The 24,839-nt window shown below is 43.8% G+C and overlaps 1 protein-coding gene across 4 annotated transcripts in view; it reads right to left on the bottom strand.

The window, feature by feature from the left end:
* Nucleotides 1-24,839, bottom strand: part of MLST8 (MTOR associated protein, LST8 homolog) — a 597,189-nt gene that overhangs the window by 122,168 nt on the left and 450,182 nt on the right. For all 4 annotated transcript variants that reach the window (XM_044089213.1, XM_044089214.1, XM_044089215.1 and 1 more), the window contains one exon: nucleotides 17,457-17,581. In XM_044089213.1, coding sequence (XP_043945148.1) covers nucleotides 17,457-17,581 — 125 coding nt within the window. The remainder of the gene's footprint in view (nucleotides 1-17,456; nucleotides 17,582-24,839) is intronic.

Raw genomic sequence — 24,839 nt, 5'->3', positions numbered from 1 at the left:
TGAGTGAAACACGATGAACATCAGCAGTGGCAAAGCCAGCTCTGGATTTAGAGAAAATTGGTAAATGATAGTGCTTGGTGAAAGTATGAACTGAACTCCAGGTAGCAGCTTCAAGAATATCCCTGGTAGGAACACTTCTGAGAAAGGCTGTAGAAGTAGATGCAGCCCTGGTGGAATGGGATCTGATCCCCTGGGGGATAGGTTTTCCATGGTGCTTATAGCAGAAATGAATGCAATGGCTTATCCATTTGGAAATGGTTTGCTTTGAAATAGTCTTTCCCTCTGCCCCTTCAGCAAATGCTACCAGCAGTTGTTCATATTTTCTTTGAGATTTAGTCCTGTCCAAGTAAAATCTAAGTTGTCTGTGTACATCCAGTGAATGCAGAATCTGCTCCCCCTTGTTCTGTGGATTGGGAAAGAAAGTTGGCAAATTAATGGACGGATTAGAAACACTGGATACCACCTTGGGCATGAAGGATGGGTTGGCCCTGAGTGACACCCTGTCCGCATGAAAGATGATGAAAGGCTCCACTGCCATAAGGGCCTGTAATTCAGAAATCCTTCTAGCCGAAGTGATTGCTAAAAGGAAGGCTGTTTTCCAGGAAATAAACTTTAAGGCTGCAGTAGCAGCTGGCTCGAAAGGAGGTAGAGTGAGTTTCTCCAAAACAAAGTTCAGGTCCCAGGCAGGGGTTGGAGCTCTCCTGGGTGGCCTCAAGTTTTTGGCCCCTCTGAGATCCTGCTTTAGCAGAGGATGAGAGAAGAGGGGGGTTCTGTGTTGTCATCATCATCTTTTGGCTTTTCCCGTTAGGGGTCACCACAGCGGATCATCTCTTTCCATTTCTTCCTATCCTTTGCATCTTGCTCTGTCACACTGACCGCCTGCATGTCCTCTCTCACCACGTCCATAAACCTTATCTTAGGCCTTCCTCTTATCCTCTTACCTGGCAGCTCCATCCTTAGCATCTTCTTCCCAATATACCCATCATCCCTCCTCAGCACATGTCCAATCCAACGCAATCTCGTCTCTCTTGCTTTGTCTCCAAACTGTCCAACATGAGCTGACCCTCTAATATACTGATTCCTAATCCTATCCATCCTAGTCACACCGAGTGCAAATCTTAACATCTTTCACTCTGCCACATCCAGCTCTGACTCCTGCCTTTTTGTCAATGCCACTGTCTCCAACCCATATAACATAGCTGGTCTCACTACTGTCTTGTAGACCTTCCCTTTCACTCTAACTGGTACCCGTCTGTCACAAATCACTCCTGACACTCTTCTCCACCCTGCCTGTACTCTCTTCTTCACCTCTCTTCCACATTCACCATTACTCTGAACTGCTGATCCCAAGTACTTAAACTCGTCCACCTTTACCAACTCTACTCCCTGCATCCTCACCATTCCTCTACCCTCCCTCTCATTTACACACATATATTCTGTCTTCACCCTGCTGACCTTCATTCCTCTGCTCTCTAGAGCATATCTCCACCTCTCCAGAGTCTCCTCAACCTGATTCCTACTCTCACTACAGATCACAATGACATCTGCAAACATCATAGTCCACGGGGCCTCCTGTCTGGTCTCATCTGTCAACCTGTCCATCACTACTGCAAATAAGAAAGGACTCAGAGCTGATCCTTGATGTAATCCCACCTCCAACTTAAATGGATCTGTCAATCCCACTGCAGTCTTCACCACTGTCACACCACCCTCGTACATATCCTGTACCACTCTTACATACTTCTCTGCCACTCCCGACTTCCTCATACAATACCAGAACTCTTCTCTAGGCACCCTGTCATATGCTTTCTCCAAGTCTACAAAGACACAATGCAACTCCTTCTGACCTTCTCTGTATTTCTCCAATAACACTCTCAGAGCAAACATTGCATCTGTAGTGCTCTTTCCTAGCATGAAACCATACTGCTGATCACTAATCATCACCTCCCTTCTTAACCTAGCTTCTACTACTCTCTCCCATAACTTCAAGCTGTGACTGATCAATTTTATCCCTGTGTAGTTACTGCAGCTCTGCACATCACCCTTATTCTTAAAGATAGGTACCAAAACACTTTTTCTCCACTCTGCAGGCATCCTCTGACTTTCCAAAATTTCATTAAACAATCTAGTTAAAAATTCCACTGCCATTTCTCCTAAGAACCTCCATGCTTCCATTGGGATGTCATCTGGGCCAATAGCCTTTCCATTCTTCATCCTCTTCATAGCTGTCCTTACTTCCTCCTTGCTAATCTGCTTCACTATCCCCACACCATCCAACCTTCTCTCTCTCTCTCTCTCTCTCATTCTCTTCTTTCAACAACCTCTCAAAATACTCTTTCCATCTACTCAACACACTCTCCTCTCTTGTGAGTACCTTTCCCTCACTATCCTTTATCAGCCTTACTTGTTGCACATCCTTCCCAGCTCTGTCCCTCTGTCTAGCCAATCGGTACAGGTCCTTTTCTCCCTCTTTAGTGTCCAATCTCTCATACAGCTCTCCATATGCCTTATCGTTAGCTTTCACCACCTCTCTCTTTGCCATGCGCCTCATCTCCTTATACTCCTGTCTACTTTCTTCATCTCTTTGACAATCCCACTTCTTCTTCGCCAGCCTCTTGTTCTGTATACTCTCCTGTACTTCCTCATTCCACCACCAGGTCTCCTTGTCCTCCTTCCTCTGTCCAGATGTCACACCAAGCACCTTTCTAGCAGTCTCCCTTGCTAGTTCTGCTGTAGTTACCCAGCTATTCTGCAACTCTCCACTGCCTCCCAGTGCCTGTCTTAACTCTTCCCTAAACTCCATTTCACAATCACCCTTTTTTAACTTCCACCATTTAATCCTTGGCACTGCTTTCACACTCCTCCTCCTCCTCTTGATCACGAACATCATCCTACAGACCACCATTCTATGCTGCTTAACTACACTTTCCCCTGCCACCACTTTACAGTCTCCAATCTCCTTCAGACTGGCCCTCCTACATAGGATATAATCCACCTGTGAGCATCTTCCTCCACTCTTGTACGTCACCCTATGCTCCTCCCTCTTCTTAAAATACATATTCACCACAGCCATGTCCATCCTTTTCGCAAAATCCACAATCATCTGACCTTCTGCATTCATCTCCTTAACACCATACCTACCCATCACTTCCTCATCCCCTCTGTTCACTTCAACATGCCCATTAAAGTCCGCTCCAATCACTAGTCTCTCACCCTTGGGTACACTCACAACAACTTCATCCAACTCGCTCCAAAATTTCTCTTTCTCATCCATCGCACACCCAACTTGTGGAGCATATGCATAACAACATTCATCATTACACCATCAATTTCGAGCATCATAAACATCACTCTGTCAGACACTCTCTTCAAGTCTAAAACACTCTTGGCATATTGTTCCTTTAGTATAACCCCTACCCCATTTCTCCTGCCATCCACATCATGATAGAACAATTTGAACCCGTTTCCTAAACACCTGGCCTTACTTCCCTTCCATCTGGTCTCTTGCATGCACAATATATCAACCTTCCTTCTCTCCATCATATCAGATAGCTCTCTTCCTATACCAGTTCTACTGCCAACATTCAAAGTTCCTACCCTCACTGCTACACTCCTAACCTTACACCTCTCTTCCTGCCTTCAGGCATGCCTTCGCCCTCCTCTTTTCCTTCGGCCAACAGTAGCCCAATTTCCGCCAGCACCCTGTTGGCTAACAGTACTGGTGGCGGTCATTGTTAACCCAGGCCTCAACCAATCCGGTATGGAAATATGAAATTTTCACGCCATAAGTTATGTGGCAGAATTTTAGACCGGATGCCCTTCCTGACGCAACCCTCCCCATTTAGACGGGCTTGGGACCAGCACAAAGAAATGCACTGGCTTGTGCATCCCCAGTGGCTGGGTTGGGGGGGGGGGTTCTGTGTTGTAATGAGCTGAAATAGCTGAGGCATGGATTTTTATGGAAGAGAAAGACAGGCCCTTGTGAAGCATCTCAGTTAAGTATTGCAAAATCTAAGGTAAATTGGGCACTGCTGTGCTCATCCCTTGAGACTGATTCCAGGCAGATAATCTTTTCCATTTGTCAACATAAGATTTTCTAGTACTAGGCCTTCCTGCACCCAAGATGACATCCATCACAGGTTTGATGAGGGATGCTAAGGGGGAATTTAAGTGATTAGCCAAGCTGCAAGATTCAAAGTTTGGAGCGGAGGGTGCAGAATTTGGTTGTTCTGCTGAGGCAGTAAAGAAGGTGTCTGAGGCAGGTGCCATGGAGGAATTAGTGACAGACTGCGTAGGAGTGGGTACCAGTGTTGGTGAGGGCAGTCTGGAGCAGTCAAAATCATTTTTGGTTTGTCCTATTTGACTTTTAGTAAAACTTTGGAGAGCAGAGGTGGAAAGGCATAGACTGTTAGGTTTTTCCAACTGAAGGACAGTGCATCCACTTTCCAAGATTTTTTTGTGAGGAGTTCTTGTGCAAAATTTGTCCAACTGGTAGTTCTGGGGTGAGGCAAAAAGATCTATGTCTGGGCTCCCCCATTTGCATGTCAACATGTTGGAAATCCGTGGCTGCAGTTTCCATTTGTGTGGGTCCATGAGATTTCTGCTTAGTTCATCTGCCAAAATATTCAGCTTTCCTGGCAGGAACTGAGCTTGTAGTTGTACTTGATAGCTCAAGGCCGTGTTCCACAATGCCATGGCTAGTCTGCAGAGGGGGTAGGAATGTGTACCCCCCTGCTTGTTTATGAACCACATAACTGTGGTGTTGTCCGTCTTTACCATTAGTTGTCCTGGATGAAGGTAGTCCTTGAAGGCTGTCAGAGCATTCTGTACAGCTAGCTTTTCTTTTTGATTGATATGAAGGTGCATTTGATTTTGGCTCCATTTGTCCTGAATGCACTTCCCTGCCAGATGAGCCCCCCATGCATAGTCTGATGCGTCTGTAGTCAGGGTTTGGGCAGCAGGGGGTACCAGGAAAAGTCTGGAATAGAAACCTTGTCCCTTTTCCTCTTCTGGTACTAGCTGAATTACTCCCATGCTTAGGAGGGAAAGTACATGTTTCTGAGCCTCTGCCCACTGATTTAGGGGCAGGTCTGTCCATCTGTTTGGAGTTGGCAACGTGTGGAAATGAAATCTGTATCCCTGGGACACTATATTTAAAACCCATTTGTCCTGGGTTATAAGTTGCCAGTTTTTTGCATGAAGAGCCAGTTTCCCCCCCCCAAAGGGGCGGCTAAGAGGCAAGTGCTTGGTAATTTTAAAGGACAGTAATTGAAAGTGTTTACCATAGGGAGGTGTCTTGTTTCCAGATTTGGAAGTGGAGGCACCCCACTGCTTAGTTCTGAAAGTCCCTTGGGTCTGAAACCTGGTGCTTTTGGAATGTCTGGGTTTGGCTTGAGTGGGTCTGGAAGGAACTGGAAAGGACCAGTTCTTAGTAGGCCAGTGCCTACTAAATCTTGGAGGTTGTACTTGTAAGAAATCTTTCACAGTTTGCATAGATTTAGCTTTATCTTCCATCTTTTTTTAAAACTTCTTCAGCCTTATTGCCAAACAGACGGTCCTGCTGCAAAGGAGCATCCAAAAATTTTGCTTTAACATGATCAGGCAGAGATTGCTCCTTAAGCCAAGCATGCCTTCTAAGCACAGACCCAGTAACAGCAGCCCTACAAGAGGCCTCCAAAGAATCAAAACCACACTGCAAAGTATGTTTTCCAACTTGTTCAGCTGAATGCAATAAATCCTGTAAATCCTTATTTTCCACACAGTCAGAAATCAACATAATTTTCTGTTTAAGCAGTCCCATGATATGCTGTTGATATTTTAGCATATGGAATTGACAGTTTACAGCCCGGATTGCCAAGGTAGCAGAAGTATAAACCTTTTTACCCCATTTATCCAGCGCCCTGGAGTCTTTATCAGAAGGAATAGGATTTTTAGCAGTAGAAGCCTTAATGCCCTTGGGCACCTGAGAAATGGTTTCAGGGACAGCAACAGGATTTTTGAAAAGGAATTTGTGAGTCAGGAACCCTGTAGTATCTGTCTGGCTTACAAGGGGCTGAAGGCAGGGAATCAGGAGCTATACTGGATTCTGAAAACACATAAACAATGTCTACTACAGGAGGTATAGCTAAAGGCCTATGCTGAGGAAGAAAAAGGAAACCCATAAGCCTCTTTTTGGATTCAGAAAAATCCTGACTTTCCCAGTGGAAATGCTCCCTTAAGGTATGTAAAGTTTCCAAAAAAGAAAAATCCTCAGGGGGAGAAGCAGAAGGAATGGAATCCTCTGCATCAGAATCATCATAAGTAGGCATGGACAAATCCTGTTCAGAAGAGTCAGAAGAAACAGAGTCCTGTTCAGAAGATTCATAGTCAAGTTCAGCCCTAGGCCTCTTAGAAGGGGGGGGGGGGTGTGTGGTTGACTACCCCTGATTAGAGTAATTAAAATCTTCAGCCATTTTGATAATTTGTTTTTTAGGCACAGTGGCTTGCACATGTGGCCTGGGCATCATTTTTTTTAGACACAGATCGAGATTTTGGCCTTAATATTGAAGGAGATGTCTGTTTAATATACAAATCTGTAGGCCTGAATACACCCTCAGAAGCTGGTGCCTGCAGAGGGGCTCCGGACCCATCCAAGACAGAGACATCCGCGGGTTCCATAGGTGAAGCATCTCGCGGCATAACGGACTCAGAATGAGTCTCAGTAGAGGCCTGCGAATTAGAAGTAGTGGGTATCAGGGGCTGCGAAAGCGCCTCACTGAGTACCAGCAAATTGGCAACTGGCTTAGGAGAAGCATCGTCGGCAGTTTTGCACCTCAACGGCCTCTGTCTTTTTCTTTGCATTTTTTCTGTATTCCGGTAGTCGGATGGCTAATCAACGTCATTTCTGGATAATTAAACTGAGAACCAAAATATTTAGAAGCAAAAATGTACCAACGACAGATAGTGCGATGATTAAATAAAGCACAAAACCATCAGCAAGGCACGTCGTGGTCAGGGCCTAGGCAAGGAATACAGTACAAATGGAAATCCTTATGAGGTATTTGCTTCCCACAAGTAATACAATTATTAATTTTTACTGACATCGGTAAGGAGCAAGAAAAAGTTTCCCCAACGGGGTACTTAGCTTTTTAGTTGAAGACTTCGGTTCTAAAACTCGAAAATGAAAATTTCAGGAGTCTGCCGACCGCCACTTGCGAACTGCTTCTGCTTTGGGCACTGCGTGGCAAGAAAGACTGATGTAATGGCGTTGACTGCATGTTTTATACTCCTGACGACCTGACATCACTGAAGAAAGGACAGCATCCGATGCAGGACCCAAGACTTTGTTAATCAGGCTGACTGAGAGTAACCTGCCAGCAGATTACCCAAATGTAATGACTGCAACAAAGTGAAACATGAAGAAGATCGAAAATTTCAGGAGTCGGCCGACCGGCACTTGCGAACAGCTTCTGCTTCGGGCACCCCACGGCAAGAAAGACTGATATAATGGCATCGGCTGCATGTTTTATACCCCTGACGACCTGACGTCATGGAAGAAGGGATAGCAACCGACGCAGGACCGAAGACTTTGTTAATCAGGCCGACTGAGGGTTACCTGCAAGCAGATAACCCAAATGTAATGACTGCAACAGTGAAACACGAAGAACATCCAACAAATCAAAATATGTTTTCCTTTTGTCTGATACCACTATGGCCTCCCATATCAAGTGGTCTTCCATTCTACAAATTGCAGCTCCAAATCATATTTCCTCTGCAGAAAAGATTGAAGACATGGTGTCATCAAAGTCTGTGTCATACCCTAAGGAGCAAGACATCTGAGAAACATAATCTATTTCTTTCCTTCACTCTCTGAGGAGTTGGGGTCCCTTACCTGGGAGGGTTCCCTCATTCTCCAAGTGCAGTGGATTCCAGATCCTGAAGGCTGATCTGCACTTGGCTACAAACTCTGCAAAATTTAATGGAACACTGGAGCCAAGAAGACCCATTCTTGAGTAACAGCCTGGATGGAGGTGGGACCTCAGGCACTGGCAGTTGCCTGAGATCCTGGTAAGTGCAGGAAGCTTGGTGGGGTGGGCTTCCTATATTTGGAACTTCTGGGTCCTGTTGGATGGAGCAGCTACCCTGGTGGTCTGGACCTGGGATAGAAGTCCCAGTGCTCCATGTCTTGAACAGTTATATCCTCCCTAACTAAAATTATGGGATGACCATCCTCCCCTTCAAAAAACTACAAGGGTTTCAGCAATGGAGAATTTGGTCAGAGTTCCATGCAAGGGTCATCTTCTCAGTGGGATGGTACCTTTATCCGCAAACATAAGAGTCCTCCAAAGGGGCTTAGTCAGAGATCTCAGATAACTGAGATGTGTACATGAGGGGATGCAAAAGCACCTTGCTGGGAGCTATATTCTCAAGCCAAGCAGGGACACTTGACACCTTGGCCAAATCTCCCAAACCTCTGAAATCTTCTCCTTATGCCTTTTAGGAGAATGTCCAAGGTAAGGGATTAACTCAAAGACACTTGGTGGTATGGGTCAAAGCCTTCAGCCACTTCCTGTCTAAAAGGTTTTGTAGGGAATGCTCTTGTCTTCTAAGTGTTTTTAGGAGTAAATTCTTCTCTGGCGGACACTATAGCTTTTAATATCATGGTCAGGCCCCAGGTAGAATAAGCAAAAGCTATGGAAATCAATATATGGAATTTGTCTGTCATAAAGACACCTGCCTTCTTAATTATTGTGGACACACCTTTAAAACAGAATTGGTTTTCTGACCCCCCTCCCCCAAAAAAAGGGGAACAATCCAAGCGTATCTAACTATTGCAAAAAGGTACTAAAAGGCAAGAAGATTTCTCCATTGGGTTGCTTAGTGAACTGAGCTGAATAGCAGGCTGAACTACAGATGCTATACAACAGTACATGCTATATGAACTGTGGCAAGAAAGATCTGTAATAGCAGAGATGGATACCAGCCTTATAAAGGGATTGCAATAATGTCCCCAAAGAGAAGGGAGGGGTTCTGAGCTCCGAAACATGAGTTACATTTGTTTTTGCTCGCTTTGCCTTTAATATGTGTCTGTGCAGCAAGTGTTGGAGGGAATGCAAATCCACATGACAGAAAAGCTGCCAAGTACACAGATCTACTTTTGGATAAACAAAAACATGGACTGCGTTTTTCTGCAAGTTCAATTTGAGACAGACTGAGCTTTCCTTGATCAGATGGTATACTAATGTTTTTTTCCAAACTTAAAAATGTACATGACTTGAAGTTTTAAATTCATATGTATTGCTTGTTTACAAATGATTATGGCTGTCCTACAAATGAAGTAGGAACAGAATTTTAATGTCTGCTGATGCATCACATCAGAATAGCACTGTATGTGATAATCTGCAAAGTTCTTAGTTTGAAATCCGACTGAAAAGCCGTAGAAGCCATTTTGGTCTTAAAGAGCCTGTGATACATCAACCGGAAGAGCTTCCACTCCCTGAACTACCAGGTGGTCTGTTATAATCAGGACATTATTTGTAATGCATATGTGCACCACCCTTCCACAGACCTATACTAACATATAAAAACCATTCCTGTGAGGGGGCTTCCCCCATGATTAAGTGGTTGGTAGATGCACACACCATGTAGACTGAAAGGCCTATACACACAGATACCATGCAGAAAGGGGAGCAGGTCACATATATGCTGTTGGATGTGTGTTACAGGTTATGCCAGCTATGCCCTAAAGCCCTACTTGATGACCCTGACATGTAACCCTCATACCTTACAGGAAATGGCCTACAACACAACCCATATGGAAGTGGAAAATGTAGTGAAGTGTGTGCTCAGTGTCTACAGACTTCAAATACTGCAATGCAATATAGTTCAACTATACGCAGCAAGATGTTTGTTGTGCATCCCTTGGTCTGCAAGACAGCACTGCACAAACAAGTGGAACAGCAAGTAAACATATGGCAGGACATTCCATACACATCAGTAACAGCAGGAGATCATGGTGGACAGTCAGGACAGAAAAATGCAACAGCAATACCACAGCTGAGGCAAAGACTGGAACAATACATTCCAGCACTGGCAAACAGTGGTCATCTGATCAACAGCCATGGGCGGTGACAAAGAGAACACAGAATAAAATAATGCATGCAGTATCACACCCAGGGCTATGCAAGGCAGTGCATGAACTGGCCTCTCTATGCATTAGACACCACCATATTCACACAGGTTAGATGCTGGGCAAGGCTCAGTCACAGTCACTTGTGTAGGTGAGGTGGACACGATGGACAGGTGACCGCAATCTGGGATAGGGTCAAGGGAGGTGAACATGGTAGGTGCATACTCTACAAAGCTGAGAGGGGGCAGGGATCACATCCTAAAATGGTGGGGATGTGGTGCCATGAAATGACTGCAGACAGTGTCTACTGTGTTGTCTTGTGGTATCAAGGCCCTTTGCAGTTTATGGCAAGGAGGGTGCAACTACAGAACTATGTGCATGTACTCTGATGGGGTATCTCGTGTTTAGACTGATAAGTAGCATCACACATAACTTGGGTGATGCCCATGAATTGGGATGACAGCCCATGCACCCACATGGGACTGTGAAGGGCTAGAAATAAAAGTTGTGTAAAATCTTACCATAACCATACATGTCCTTCTCTTCCATGTTGCAGCATTCTACATGTGGGGTCAGCCTTCTTCCTTTTGCGTACATCCAGCCAGTATTCCAAAGCTTTTCAGTCCCTCAAGGTGCATTGAACGTCTGACATGGCTGTAGAACGTGGGCCATAAAAGTGACGTCTGCATGCACCAGCCCTCAGAACAGAAAGCCCCGGTTCCAAAGCCAGCCCTGGTAGGGCACAGCCCATCTAGTGCCACCCAGAAGTGAAAGTGCAACCTGACATGAGGGGAAGGAGGGAGGGAAGGAATACTGCAACATGGAAGAGAAGGACATCTATGGTTATGGTAAGATTTTACACAACTTTTCTGTGCCCTTCTATTCCCATATTGCAGTATTCTACATATGGGTGAGTGACAAACCTCACTGAGAACTGGGTGGTGGCCTTGAAGACGTTTCCAGGAATCATTGAAGGATAGCCCTGGTGAACCCTGCCCTGGCCCTAGAGATATGGTCCAGCTTGTAATGCTTGGTGAAAGTGTGCACTGAGGACCAAGTAGCTGTTCAAGGATTGTGTTGGTGTCTTGCTCCTTAAATAAGGCCCCAGATGAGGCCATTTCTCTGGTGGAATGGGCTTTAATATTGCCTTGTAAGGTTTTCCCATGGTACAACAAAATGAGACGCCTCTGGATATCCAGGCCGAAATGGTCTGTATGGTAACTGCTTTCCTCAGGGCTCTGGGGTGAAAGGAGACAAACAGTTGATCAGATTTCCTAATGGCCTTGGTTTTATGTAGATAAAACATAAACTGCCTGTGGATGTCTAGGGAGTGAAGTACTCTCTCACTATCCTCCTGTGGATTTAAGGAAAAGGTGGGCAGATGTATGACCTGGTTCAGAGACAGGTCATTCACTACCTTGGGAGAGGAGGACGGGCTAATCCCTGAGAGTGACCCTGTCAAGGTGGGAGACTAGGAAATGAGGAGTAGCCATTAGAGCTTGTACCTCTGAGACCCTCCTGGCTAAGGTCAAAGCCACCAAAAGAATAGTTTTCCATGTGCAAAATTTTAAGGAGGCCTTGTCTCCTGGCTCAAAAGGAGCCAGGGTAAGCTTTTCTAGTACGCCAGTTAAGGTCCCAGGGAGGAGGGGAGGGTTTTCTGGGAGGTCTCATGTGAAGTACCCCTTTGAAGAAGAGTTTGGCAGGGAGTCAGGATGCTAGGGGTGGATCCAGAGGGAGACTGGTAGAGATTGCAGACAGGTGTGCTTTTAACAAAGAATGGTTGTGGTAGGAAGCAGCTTGGAAGCCCTATCAGTGGAGATGGAGATGGTGGCTGGGTCGGCTGGAGGGCACTTAAGGAGAAATTTCTCTGACTCTGGTACCTTGTACAACCTGTCAGCCATGTGTGGGGCTGGCATTTGAGAATCAGGATTTAGGGATGTTGAGGAAAAGGCATCCAGGAACGCAAGCAGAATGGGAGGGATAGCAGAAGGAATGGGAAAGTCCATCTGTATGAGGTCATCGAACCTCTTCTGCACCTCAGTCATGTCAGTGGATTCCCACTTTATAAGTGATCTTTCATTTTGCATACAGTTTCCCCAAAGGTTAAATCCTCAACTAGGGAGTCAGGCTCAATGGACTCTTTCTCTGGTGATCCACAGCCCGGGGGAGGATATCTGTGAGGAATAGGAAAGAGAATCCCCTGAGGAGTCAGAAAGTTCTTCCTTTTTGTCGTCTCTCCTTGCTGTATCTGAAGGTTTGGGCCTAAAGCTTAATAGAGGAGGGATAGTGCTAGGGCTTCCTGTCGTAGTAGGGCACAGGACCATGAAGGCATTGAATATGCTTTGGCTGCAGGTTGGCCAATCAGGCATGCTTTCAGGGTGAGGCGAGAGATGCTTTGTCTTCTGTTTTTTCTTGAGAGGCCTAACTGGCATCCGGGTAGGCGATGACCTAGAGTCAGACGAAGGGATGGGCTTGGCGGAATCTGACGAGCCCACAGTGAGTGGTGGTTCCCCCCTGGTGTCTAAGGCAAGTGCCGGTATAACCTCTACAGATGTGCCACCAGCTCGGGATTGTGTGGCTTCCTCATACGTACCCGCTTTATCCTATCTGGCAGAAGCTGATTCCTCTGCCAGACCTATATCGGCCACATGCTGAGGTACGGGTGGTAGAGGTGCAGCAGAAGAGCTAGGCCGCATGGCATTGGCCCTCTTCTTAGGTTGCTCTGGCAGGACGTCAGACGCACCTTTCACCCCTAACGCAAGTTGCTTTAACCGTTGATTCTCTAGGTAAAGGTTTGGAGCGTGCAAACAGAGATGCAAGGTCTCACAGACGGACACCTGACAAATGGGGAAATTCTCGTGGTAGTGTTCCTTACCCATACAAAAAAAGCACCGATCATGGGTGTCTTTGCGGGGGATCTGCCGGCCACACTTACACTTGCCCCTTCTGGATGACATGAACAAACTATAAATAAAAGTAGAAGGACTGAAAGGTTCCCCAATGGAGTACTTATCTGATTATTTTTTAATCCGATGTCAGCAAATAGCAGGGACCCCTGGCGTACAACTGGTGGCCGAATAGTTCTGAGGGCTGTTGCATGCAGACGTCACTTTTATGGCCCACATTCCTACAGCCATGTCAGACGTCTGATGCACCTTGAGGGACTGAAAAACTTTGGAATACTGGCCAGACATACACGAAAGGAAGAAGGGTAAACCCACATGTAGAATACTGCAACATGGAAATAGAAGGACATCTATGCAGCCATGTGTATTCACAGCCTAATGGGACATCCTGCATGGACCTGGGCAAGACCCACAGCCAGAGGTGGCAGGCTATATACCCACAGTTGACATTGATGCAGTTTCATCAACAGTCTGTTTACTTTAACATGGGCTGTGCCCACCACCTTGCATCAGGTAGACTGGCCTGAAAAAGAAGACCAGATGGTGGTTGCTGTCTTATAGAGGCTCCTACAACAAACATTTGTTAGCCATTACCTAAGCAGCACAGTGGTTCTTCCTGTCCCTGTGCTGCAAGTCACTTCATCTTGTAAACCATGGAGCATATCTGCTATCTCCAGAATGCTGTATGTTAGCAGCAATCTATGCCCGGTTCACTGACCTGTACAACTGCTGGATGTCTGTGCACTATAACCATATCAAGGGTAGTCAATGAGTCATGCCGGCACTAAACCCCCTTCATCTACCCCCTAAGATGAGTATGCCCACCTCTGAGGCAGTCTGCATGTCAGATGTTGTTTGGGCTGGGTACACAGTTGGAGCCATCGAGAGATTCTCAGGTACACGATGTCGCCATGATGGGCTTTGTGGGTGACCCTCCTATTGTAGTGTTGCAGACAGTTCCACTGCATTACTGGGCTGGTCAGCCATAGGTGCGCCTTGGTGACCATCCCTGTGCTGTCCTATTACTTTGGTCGCTCCACCAGTTGAACCTGTGAAAGCAACAACACTGCCAGCCTACATGCCCTCTATAATTTTCTATGCCATGTATACTGATACACATGAATATATCTTTTGTTGTCACTTAATGCAGTTGCAAACCACAGCTTCCTAAAAGGACAGATATGCAAATGGGCCTTGGTCAATCTTAAAACTTGTAATATGCACTGGAGTGTGCCATACTGTGCTGTCATAGACATTACTAATATTGTGCTTCCCCTACAGACACATGGGTACTTGGTGCCAGCCCAACTTCCACAAATGAGTCACCCCCAGACAAAAACGTCAACCACCCTGGCCTGTCAGTGATACCCAAAACTGCTTTTTTTAACACCTTTATTGAATTATCACTTGTGACACAGGCAAATTTACATATTAAGTTCATGTTTACAAACATTATACTTCGCATATACTGCTATACATCATATAACCTAAGCAACATTAGATAAGTTATTAAATTCCTGCCTTTTTTTAAACAAGAAACATCTTTATTAAAGCATTACTTACCAAACAGGCAATCATACATTTATATAAATGAAAACAAATCACACTGACACAATCCTAGTTGCAATCATTTTACATCACAAACCATACTGACGCACTCCCAGTTGCAAACATTACATATCATTTATAATCTAACCAATCATTTTCAGTCAAACATTGCATGGCTCATTTTAAGTCCTGCCTTCTTTTAAACCTCATTCAGTTGTTTTACCTCTGTTACTACTTCTAGTACAATTGGTTTAGATTCTGATTTCCATTTTCTAGTAATCACTTTTTTTTTTTTTTGCAGCCACCATAATTAGACAAAGCAACGCCTAACCATGTCTAGGCAACTGCGACTCTGTATCATAGTTCAGAAAAATCATCTCTCATTACACCAATCTGCCCACCCAGCAACTCTGAACTCTGAAAAAATGCTTGACCCTGGTTTGCCACTTCTGCATTAGGGGTCTTCCTCTCCCATGGTGAACCTGCCTGTTACAATGTTCCATTATTTTTCCTTTGCAAGGAGTAGGACCCATTACTGATACCAGAACATTCACATCCTACACTAGATCCTGCCAAATCTTGCCCCAGTAATGCTTACCTGCATCACTGTTTCACAGGAGGCTCAAGTCATGTGTGTGGAGGGCCTACAGTAGCACTTCATACTTGTGTCTAGTGAACGTTTGAAGGCATTTTCTCTGATGGGTGTACATACCATGACCAGTACATCTGTGGGCAATGCAATTACCAGTACACCTATGGGCAATGCCATTACTAGTACAACTGTGGGAAATGCCAATACCAGTAAACCTGTGGGCAATGCTATTACCAGCACACCTGTGGGCAATGCCAGTACTAGCACACCTGTGGGTAATGCTATTAACAGTACACCTGTGGGCATTGCCATTACCAGTAACACCTGTACCTGTGGGCAATGCCATTACCAGTAAAGCTGTGGGCAAAACAAGTCAGACGGTGGGTGTGTGTAGCATGTCATAGGATACACGAGTATGCCCATGACCTCCCCCACCATTTATACACCTAGTCATTTGTAGTTAAAGTTATAAATCATTTTACTCCCCACATATTGCATCAAAGCCTGAACATATGCTCCAAGACCTCACAGCCTTAGCGGCATATTTTTACCACAGTTTCCTATGTTCATATTTTGAACCCCCCCCCGCAACAGACAGTGTACTGCGTCACGCCAGTTTTATGAGTTCCAAAGTCAAGCAAACAGCACAGCATCTGCTTCACTCTCCTCAACATCCATCCCAGAGTTTGTCGCTGTTGATGCACTGGTACTTAACAGGCAGACCTCCTTCCTTAACTCTTTGAATCTCTATGACTACAGAGATTCTAGTCAAATTCCTGGATTTCATTACTGTATGGTACCATTTTACACAACCCTAATTATAACCAAAGTGTAACACTGTCCTGACAAGGGGCACATGTCATGGTAATTATGCTAATGAAGCAAGTTAGCACCACTGTGAATCAATGCCAGTGTGCAATGTGCTACTCATAAATGTCACTGCAAGTCATGCATGCCATGGTGAAACTGAAGCATGTGACCTATATGCTCATGCATAAGACATGTGCACATATGAAGCTCAGCAATGCAGCACTACCAAGAGAGGTGGGCCAGACCACCTCAGTCACCACCAGCCAAGGCATCTGGCCATGGGTAGCCAGCAGCCACCTTTCAGTAGCAGGTGATGGTGTCTCTGCTGGAAGTAACTGGAAGAAGTCACTGGTATCCACAGTAGCTCTCTTTGGGTGGTTCCTCTCCTGAAAGTGGTTATATGATTTCCAGTGTGAGGTACCAAGGTTAGTCACTGCCATGGTGTGTTGGCAGCAGGATGCCTGCAATGAAAACATCAAAAGCTTTTTGTAGTGGCCAACAAAGTAGCATGACAGGCAGGTCCTGATCACTGGACCCCTAGAGGAGCAAATGGCCCACTCAATGGCCATCCAGGTAAATTATGCCTGAGTTTGCTGCCCTGATGTCAACCATACCAGTACCCCATCCTATTCCCATCTTGGTGCACTTCTACCCTTATATGTCATTCACCATTCCTTGTTTGTTATATAACCCTCCTCATCATCAACTATCCATTATCTGCATGTACCTGTCCATTCACTGTCCTTCCCACTTTTTGTATGTATACCACCTACGCCTTTGTTCTATATCTGCTTATTCGCCCCAGCTACTTACCCTTTTCACTCTGATCCATAGCAATCCTTCAATACTTTACCACACTTTTCTTTACGTAAAACTGCAAAAGGGGCTATTTCCTACCAAAAAAATTCTTTGCCTTCCCCTCACCTTCTTTTATACCTTAGGTTACTGGTACGCGTGTGTTAACCTCTGTTTGCCATTTTCCTTTTCCCTACTTCCCTAGCCTCCCATTTTCTCTTCATGTATACGTTCAACAGGGTTGCCACTGTGCTGTGCACACCCACAATGACATTTGTTGTCTGTTATGCTCTGCTGGGCTGCCCTTCTTGTGCTGGTTGCAGCTGCACATCGCTACACTGTGTATGCAAATGCACGCTGACCTAACTGTGCTAGCTTGCCTTAGCTGTGGTGTCTATCACATTGCTGTGTGTGCTACTATAGCATTGTTCTTACTTGTACAGCAGCCTGTTGCTGTGCTGGACTGCGAATCCCAGCCAATGTCGCAGGCTGTGAACTGTGACATTAGTTGAAGGGATAAGTTTTGTGAATTCCTCAACATATAATGTACTGTATTAACTGAGAGCTCAACATCAGCAGAATAAAAAATATTAAAGGAATATCAGCAAAAAGTCAACTTCTCAACATTATTTCCCATAATATTTAGTTTAGAAATTATGTCACCACTGCTACTTACCATCAATTAAATCTTACTTACGTAGAATCAGGGCTAAATTTACATCTCAGTGCATAACGTTTATGAGCAGGAATTTTTGTCTTCGGAATGAGCTGAGTGACTTCATCGCCTATTCCACCAGTTAAGTTCCACACATAACAGTTTCCCTAAAAGAAAATTACAGCAGCAGCATTAATAGGGAAAACAAGTCTTCAAAAACGAACAAGAGTTTATGTGATAGCATCTAATATCTAAGGAAAAATCACAAACGAAAAACCAAAAAGTAACACCACGCCACAGAGATAGAGATAAGCTCACCAATTCGCGTCAGCAAAGAAAATCTTTTTATTCCATGCAATAAAAATGATATGTATAAGCGCTTTCGTTTTAGTCCACATTAAAACTTCTTCAGATACACTTAAGACATATGACGACTTGATTTTTAAATATCGTTTGCTACATTCCAAACTATGCCCATTAATAAACAATCTGCTGAACCTTAAAGTCGTATCCCTCCCCATACATTAAATCTAGAAATACCAAAGAAAGGTATTTTTCAGTTAAAGCACATAAGAAACCTTTATAAAAATACTACCTAAAAGTACAATGATTAAAAATGTATCGATCACAAAATAAAACTTGATTGAACACAAAGAAAGAACCAGCCTAAACCCATACTACATTAAATATCCACATGCCTACATTCAAAAATGCCTGATTCTTTAAAAACCTTAATGTCCTTTTATGTGATAATCATGATCTCCGCCCTGCTCTGTAAGGCAGGCCATTGTCGCGGTAAAAGTTGTTCTGATTGTTCTGTGAGGTTTGTTCCATGGATTGTGATTTGATGGCTGCATTCTCCATTGCTCGCGTATCTGCTCTGATCTTCTCAGTTCCAGAAAATCCTGTTCCTCCTCTCTATGGCAGCCACTGGCACCAAGGACAACTCCTATTCCATGTATAATGTAAACAAATTTTCCAGAAGGGTAGTGGAAGTGGTTTATAATAAAAAAAAACGGGACGTTAAATTGTACAATTATACAAGTGTTGACCTTGACAGAACTTTTGTAGATGTTTTTGTGAAAGGATTGAATTATGCACCAGCAAAACTAGCTGACATTGTAAAGGTAATGGATTTAAAAATATTTGTATGAAAAATTAACTTTGGTATACTTTTTGATGAAAGACAACTGCCAATAGAGGAACTGAAAGTGTCAAGTTTATATAATCCTCCTCTGCATCCACTATTAATAACATACAAGAAGTTTTGCGAGTTGGATTTATGTTTTATGTTGGGAAAACATACTAAAAAGATGCCTTTATGGTAAATATGATTGAAAGTATGTTGAACCTTCCTAAAGATTGTGATTTATGGGCGATGAAGCCCGATAAAGGAGGGGGGATAGCCATTATGACAACCTGAGAATATAATTAGCACATGCTGACAATGCTAAATGATAATGCATATGGAATCATAAGTATTTCAGAATTAAACAATGCTTATCATAAAAATCAATAATCAACTACGGGATATGTATATAAAACACTGAATAAATATATCACAGTAGTTGCACCCAAGACACCCACTATATTTGAAGTACCCAAGGTACATAAATCAATAGAGAACCCACCGCTAAAACCTATAGTGGATGGCAGGGGTTCTATAACAGTACTGTGTGCTCAATATATTGTTTTTAAGTTTAAACATTTATTGAAGGATGAAAAACACCTATGTAAGGAATCCTGGGATTTTTTTGGCTAAAATGAATGAGGTAGACTTTGTAATGAGTGATCTTACAGTAACGACTGATGTTCTCGACTTATACACAGTCATATGTCATTATATAGCACTAGATTGGATACAGGACTACTTGACAAGGAGAGGAATCAACCAGGATAGTGTTAATACATGTACAGAAATGCTAGAGATTATTCTAAAGAATAACTTTAGAATTTTTGAGGGTAACATCTACAAACATAAGGAAGGGGTTCCTATGGGGTCCCCTGTGGGTTCCCTCTAGGCAAATATAGTCATGCTGCAGTGGGAACACGAGTACATCTTCAACCAACAGTTTAGAGGATGAATTAAAATACATTTACGTTACTTGGATGATACTTTTATCATCTGGAATGACGATGAGACTAGACTACAGCAATTTGTGGAATAGATTAATGATCGCACCAAATTCCTACAATTTACATATACAGCTAACCAAAAACAAAAGCCATACTTGGACGTACTGACAGAGAAGGACATAATTAAGGCTAATTATGTGGCAAGTGTTTATAGTAAGCCTACATATTCAAACACGTTAAATTTCTCTAGTTCCCACACTTAAACAAAAGAAGGTGGTTGTAAAGGGACAGATGGTCAGAGCAGCACGAATGACTACCCGTGATAGTGATTTTAGAAGTGAATGTGATTTATTAATAAACATGTTTATTAGGAGGGGTTACCCCATGACCTTTTGCAGGAAATTATGGTTGAAGTGGTAATGAAGAGGGAAATGGGGATATATAAGCCAATTTTATCCTTGGAAAAGGGTGGTACCTGGAATCCATCAACCGGGGGGGGGGGGGGGGACATAATTATGCGGAGGCAATGATTAACCCCTATAATACAGAAAGTAGTAAAATCAACTGGATTTTAAATAAAAATTGAAATATTTTCAAGGACAACTTTGGCATATGGCGCACCTTGGGGGATGGACCAAGAATAATCTATAGAAGAGGGTACAACTTTAAGAATATGATGGAAAGGAAGGTAGTAAAACATATACCCCATGCAAAGATGGTTAGATGTGGGAGGTGTAGTACATGCAGATATGTATTGGAAGGTGATAGGATCAACCTGAGGAATAGGGACTATATATACACAATTGTGAAACCATGGCTATAATATATGGTGCTAGATGCCAGGTCTGTGAAGCCTTTTACATAGGCAAAACTGAATGGAAATTACATAATCGTATTTATGAGCACATGTATGAGGTGAGGACAAGAAAAACTATTAAAGCCTTGTATAGGCATACAGAACAACATGAAGGGCATGACTAAGTTCAGTATCCTTGAAAAGGTAGAAAAAAAACAACGTGGAGGTCCACTATCATTCTATTTAGAAAGACAGGAATTGATCTGGCAGATAAAACTCGAAGCATATAGATAACCAGGTCTCAACGATATGGTATCAGTCCCATCGTAAAATTAAAGTCATTGGAACATTAACTACATTCATAAGAGGGTTTATATCACATAAAAGGACATTAAGGTTTTTAAAGAATCGGGCATTTTTGAATACAGACATGGATATTTACTGTAGTACAAATTTAGGCTGGTTCTTTATGTGTTCAATCCATTTTTATTTTGTGATCGATACATTTTTAATGGTTCCCTATTAAAATCACGAAGGTCCACTTACCCGAATACGGAAAAGTACAGTTATGTACCTACCATAAATGTAGATGTTCGAGTGTATTCACTGTTGCAGTCATTACACATGGGTTATCCTGCTGGCAGGCTACCCGCAGTCGGCCTGAATTCCAAAGTCCTAGTCCGACGTTGGTTGCTGTCGCCTCTTCCCTGACGTCAGTGCGCCAAGGGTATAAAAGATGCAGCCGATGCCATTTTCTTCAGTTTTTCTTGCCCCAGATGTCAGATGTCCCCAAAAGGGTAAGCTGTAAATATTATGATCACAAAAAAGCTTGCACATAACCTTCATCTACAAGCAAATACACCACATAGGTTGTATACAATAGAGAGGTACAGGTAAGTCCCAGCAAAGAAAAAAGGGAGATGGTGGGAGGGTAACCTGGACTGCAACAGTGAATACACTCGAACATCTACATTTATGGTATTACACAACTGTACTATGTTCATCGTGTTTCACTGTTGCAGTCATTACACTTGGGTTGAATCCCAAAGCTGAGTTTGGAGTGGCTGGGCCTAAATAGAGTTTGGAGTTGCTATGAGGCCCTGCAGAACTGGAGTGGCAAAGCCTGCACTGGATTCTGAGTAGAGAGGTAAATGGTAGTGCTTTGAAAAAGTGTGCATCGAAGTCCATGTTGCAGCCTCCAAAATGTCCTTGGTTGGTACTCCTCTGAGGAAGGCTGCTGAAGTGGCTGCTGCTCCGGTAGAATGTGGCCTAATGCCCTTGGGCACTGATTTGCCATGTTGTGAATAGCAGACACGAATGCAGTGGCCTATCCATTTTGAAATAGTCTGCTTTGAAATGGCTTTTCCTTGCGATCCTGCAGCATATGCCACTAAGAGTTGCTCAGTCTTTCTGAAGGCATTAGTTTTGTCCAAGTAAAAGTGTAGCTGTCTGTGTATGTCCAAAGAATGCAGAAGTCTCTCCCCCTTATTCTGTGGGTTTGGATAAAAGGTAGGCAAATGTATGGATTGGTTAAGAGCCACACTGGACACTACACCTTAGGCATAAATGTCGGGTTTGTCCTTAGAGAAACCCTGTCCTGATGGAAAATAATAAAAGGTTCCACAGCCATTAGTGCCTGTAACTCTGAGACTCTTCTTGCTGAAATTATTGCTAGGAGAAGAGCTGTTTTCCATAAGTATTTTATCTCTGCTGTATTGGCTGGCTCAAAAGGAGGCAGAGTCTCATGCAGGTATTGGAGCTCTCATTGGAGGTCTTATGTTTTTGGCCCCTTAGAGAAACTGTCTTAGCAGTGGATGTGAAAAAATAGGTGGGTCCGTATTGTAATGTGCTGAAATGGCAGAGGCATGGATCTTAATTGATGAGAAGGATAGGCCTTTGTCCAGCATCTCAGTTAGATATTGCAAAATCTGAGGAATATTTGGTACAAGCGTGTCAATTCCCTGCGCTTGGTTCCAAGCACAGAATCTCTTCCATTTTTCTGCATAAGATTTTCTGGTGCTGGGCCTCCTGGCCTCCAAAATAACATCCATAACTGCTTTAAAGAGAGGTGTGTTCTGAATGATTACATTATCCGCTATGCAGCCAGATTTAGGGTTCTGAGTTGGCTGTGTAGGATCTGATCGTTCTGTTGGGTCAGCAAATGAGGTATTAGAGGCAATGTCCAGGCTGGGCCTTGAGACAAGCTCTTTAGGATTGGGTACCAGTGCTGGCGTGGCCAGTCTGGGGCAATCAGTATCATTTTTGTCTTCTCTTGTCTGACCTTTAGGAGTACCGTGGAGAGGAGAGGCATAGGAGGGAAGGCATATACTGTAAGGGCTTTCCAGCTGAATGAAAGGGCGTCCACTTTCCATGCTTGCTTGTGATAAGTCCGAGTGCAGAATCTCTGTAGCAGGCAGTTGTGAGGGGAGGCGAATAGATCTATGTCTGGGCATCCCCATTTCCCTGTTATCATGTTGAAGATTTGTGGATCTAGTTTCCACTCGTGAGGATCCATGAGGTTTCTGCTTAGTTCATCTGCCAAAGTATTTGTCTTTCCTGGCAGGAATTGTGCTTGCAGATGTACTTGATAAGTCAATTCTGTGTTCCGCAAAGTCATGGCTTGTCTGCAGAGGGGGTAGGAATGTGTGCCCCCTTGTTTGTTTATGTACCACATGACTGTAGTACTGTCAGTCTTTATCAGCAGTTGTCCTGGATGAAGTAGGCCCTTGAAGGCTGTCAGGGCATTTTGTACAGCTAGCATCTCTTTTTGGTTGATATGAAGATGCATTTGGTTTGTGGGCAATGTGCCCTGAATACATTCTCCTGCCATGTTCGCCCCCCAGGCATAAACTGATGCATCTGTTGTTAGTGTCTGCCTGGCAGTGGGTAAGGTGAATGGATGTCCCTTGTTGTGGTGACAGGCCTGTGCCCACCATTGAAATTTCCTATTGCAGGCAGGGAATGAGAGTAATTTCTGTTTCCAGGCTGTGGCAATGTTGAGTCCAAACACTTTTTAGGTACCACTGTAGTTTCCTCATATGCAGTCTTGCATATGGAATTAGTAGAATGCAGGATGCCATGTAGCCCAGAGCCTGCAGAATTTTTCTTGCAGATAACTGGGTCTTTGTTGCCATGTTTTTGAAGTAAGAAGTCAGTTGTCTTTGTCTGGCATGAGATAAGCCATCTGGGCAGTTGTATTTAAGCTTGCACCCAGGAATATTCTCTCTTGAGAGGGTACTAGTTTTGATTTCCTTTCGTTTACTGTGTACCCTAGGCAAATTAGTAATCTTTTTACAAACACCAGATGCTGTAGTAGAATATCTTTGGTCTTTGCTTGAATAAGGCAGTCATCCAAGTAGGGATATATTTGAATTCCTCTTTGTCTGCAAAATGCAATTACTGGTGCCAGGCATATTGTGAAGACCCTGGGTGCAGTAGGTAAGCCAAAGGGCAGTGCAGAGAATTGATAGTGCATTGAGCCAGCTATGAATCTGAGGTATCTTCTGCAAGATTGTCTGATTGGGACATGCAGGTATGCCTCTTTGAGGTCCAAAGTTACAAGCCACGCCTTCTTGTCCAGAATGGGCAGAAGCTGCTGTAGAGTCAACATTTTGAATTTTGGGATGTCCAGAAAAGTATTTAGAATAGACAGGTCCAGAATTAGTCTCCAGGCTATGTCCTTTCTTGGTACTAAGAAAAGTCTTGAGTAAAATGCTTGTCCCTGCTCTTGTTGTGGCACTGGCTGAATAGCCCCCATGTCCATGAGAGATGAAACTTGTTTTTGTGCCTCTGCCCATTGATTGTGTGGCAGATCTGGCATACCTTTTGCCTTTGGAAGGATGTGGAACCTGTAGCCCTGAGAGACTATATTTAAGACCCATTTGTCCTGGGTGATCTTGTGCCAGTTTTGTGAAAAAAGTGCTAGCTTTCCCCCTAAGGGTGCTGCCAAAAAATAAGTGCTTGGCATTGGCAGAGGGAAGTCATTGGGACTGTTTTCTATAAGGCTGTGATTTGTCTTCTCCGCTTTTGGAGGTACAAGCACCCCATTGTTTGGGCCTGTATGAGCCCTGGGGCCGTTGCCTGCCTCTAGGGCATCTGAATCTGCCTCTTTGTGGTCTGTCTGACACTGGAAAGGACCAATTCTTAGAGGGCCAGTTCCTGCTACATCTGGATGGCTGTACCTGTAAGAAATCCTTTACTGTCTGCATAGATTTAGCCTTATCCTCCATTTTCTTCAACACCTCTTCTGCCTTAACACCAAACAAAGTATCATGCTGTAATGGAGCATCCAATAATTTTGCTTTAACATGATCAGGCAGATTCTGTTCCTTTAACCAAGCATGCCTTCTAATAACAGAACCTGTAACCTGCACGAGGCCTCCAGTGAATCATAGCCACATTGCAAAGTATGTTTTCTCACTTGTTCAGCTGCATGCAATAAATCCTGCAACTCTCTGTTCTCAGAATTCAGAATTTGTCAAATTTTTTTGTTTTAACAAAGACATTAAGTATTGCTGATATTTGAGCATATGAAATTGACAATTTAAAGCCCT

This window comes from Protopterus annectens, chromosome 12.part0, assembly GCF_019279795.1.
Source record: "Protopterus annectens isolate FY-2018-M chromosome 12.part0, PAN1.0, whole genome shotgun sequence".
In the NCBI taxonomy this organism is placed as follows: Eukaryota; Metazoa; Chordata; order Ceratodontiformes; family Protopteridae; genus Protopterus; species Protopterus annectens.
Note: the sequence above shows the minus strand (reverse complement) of the source record. Positions and strands in the feature narration are given on the sequence as shown.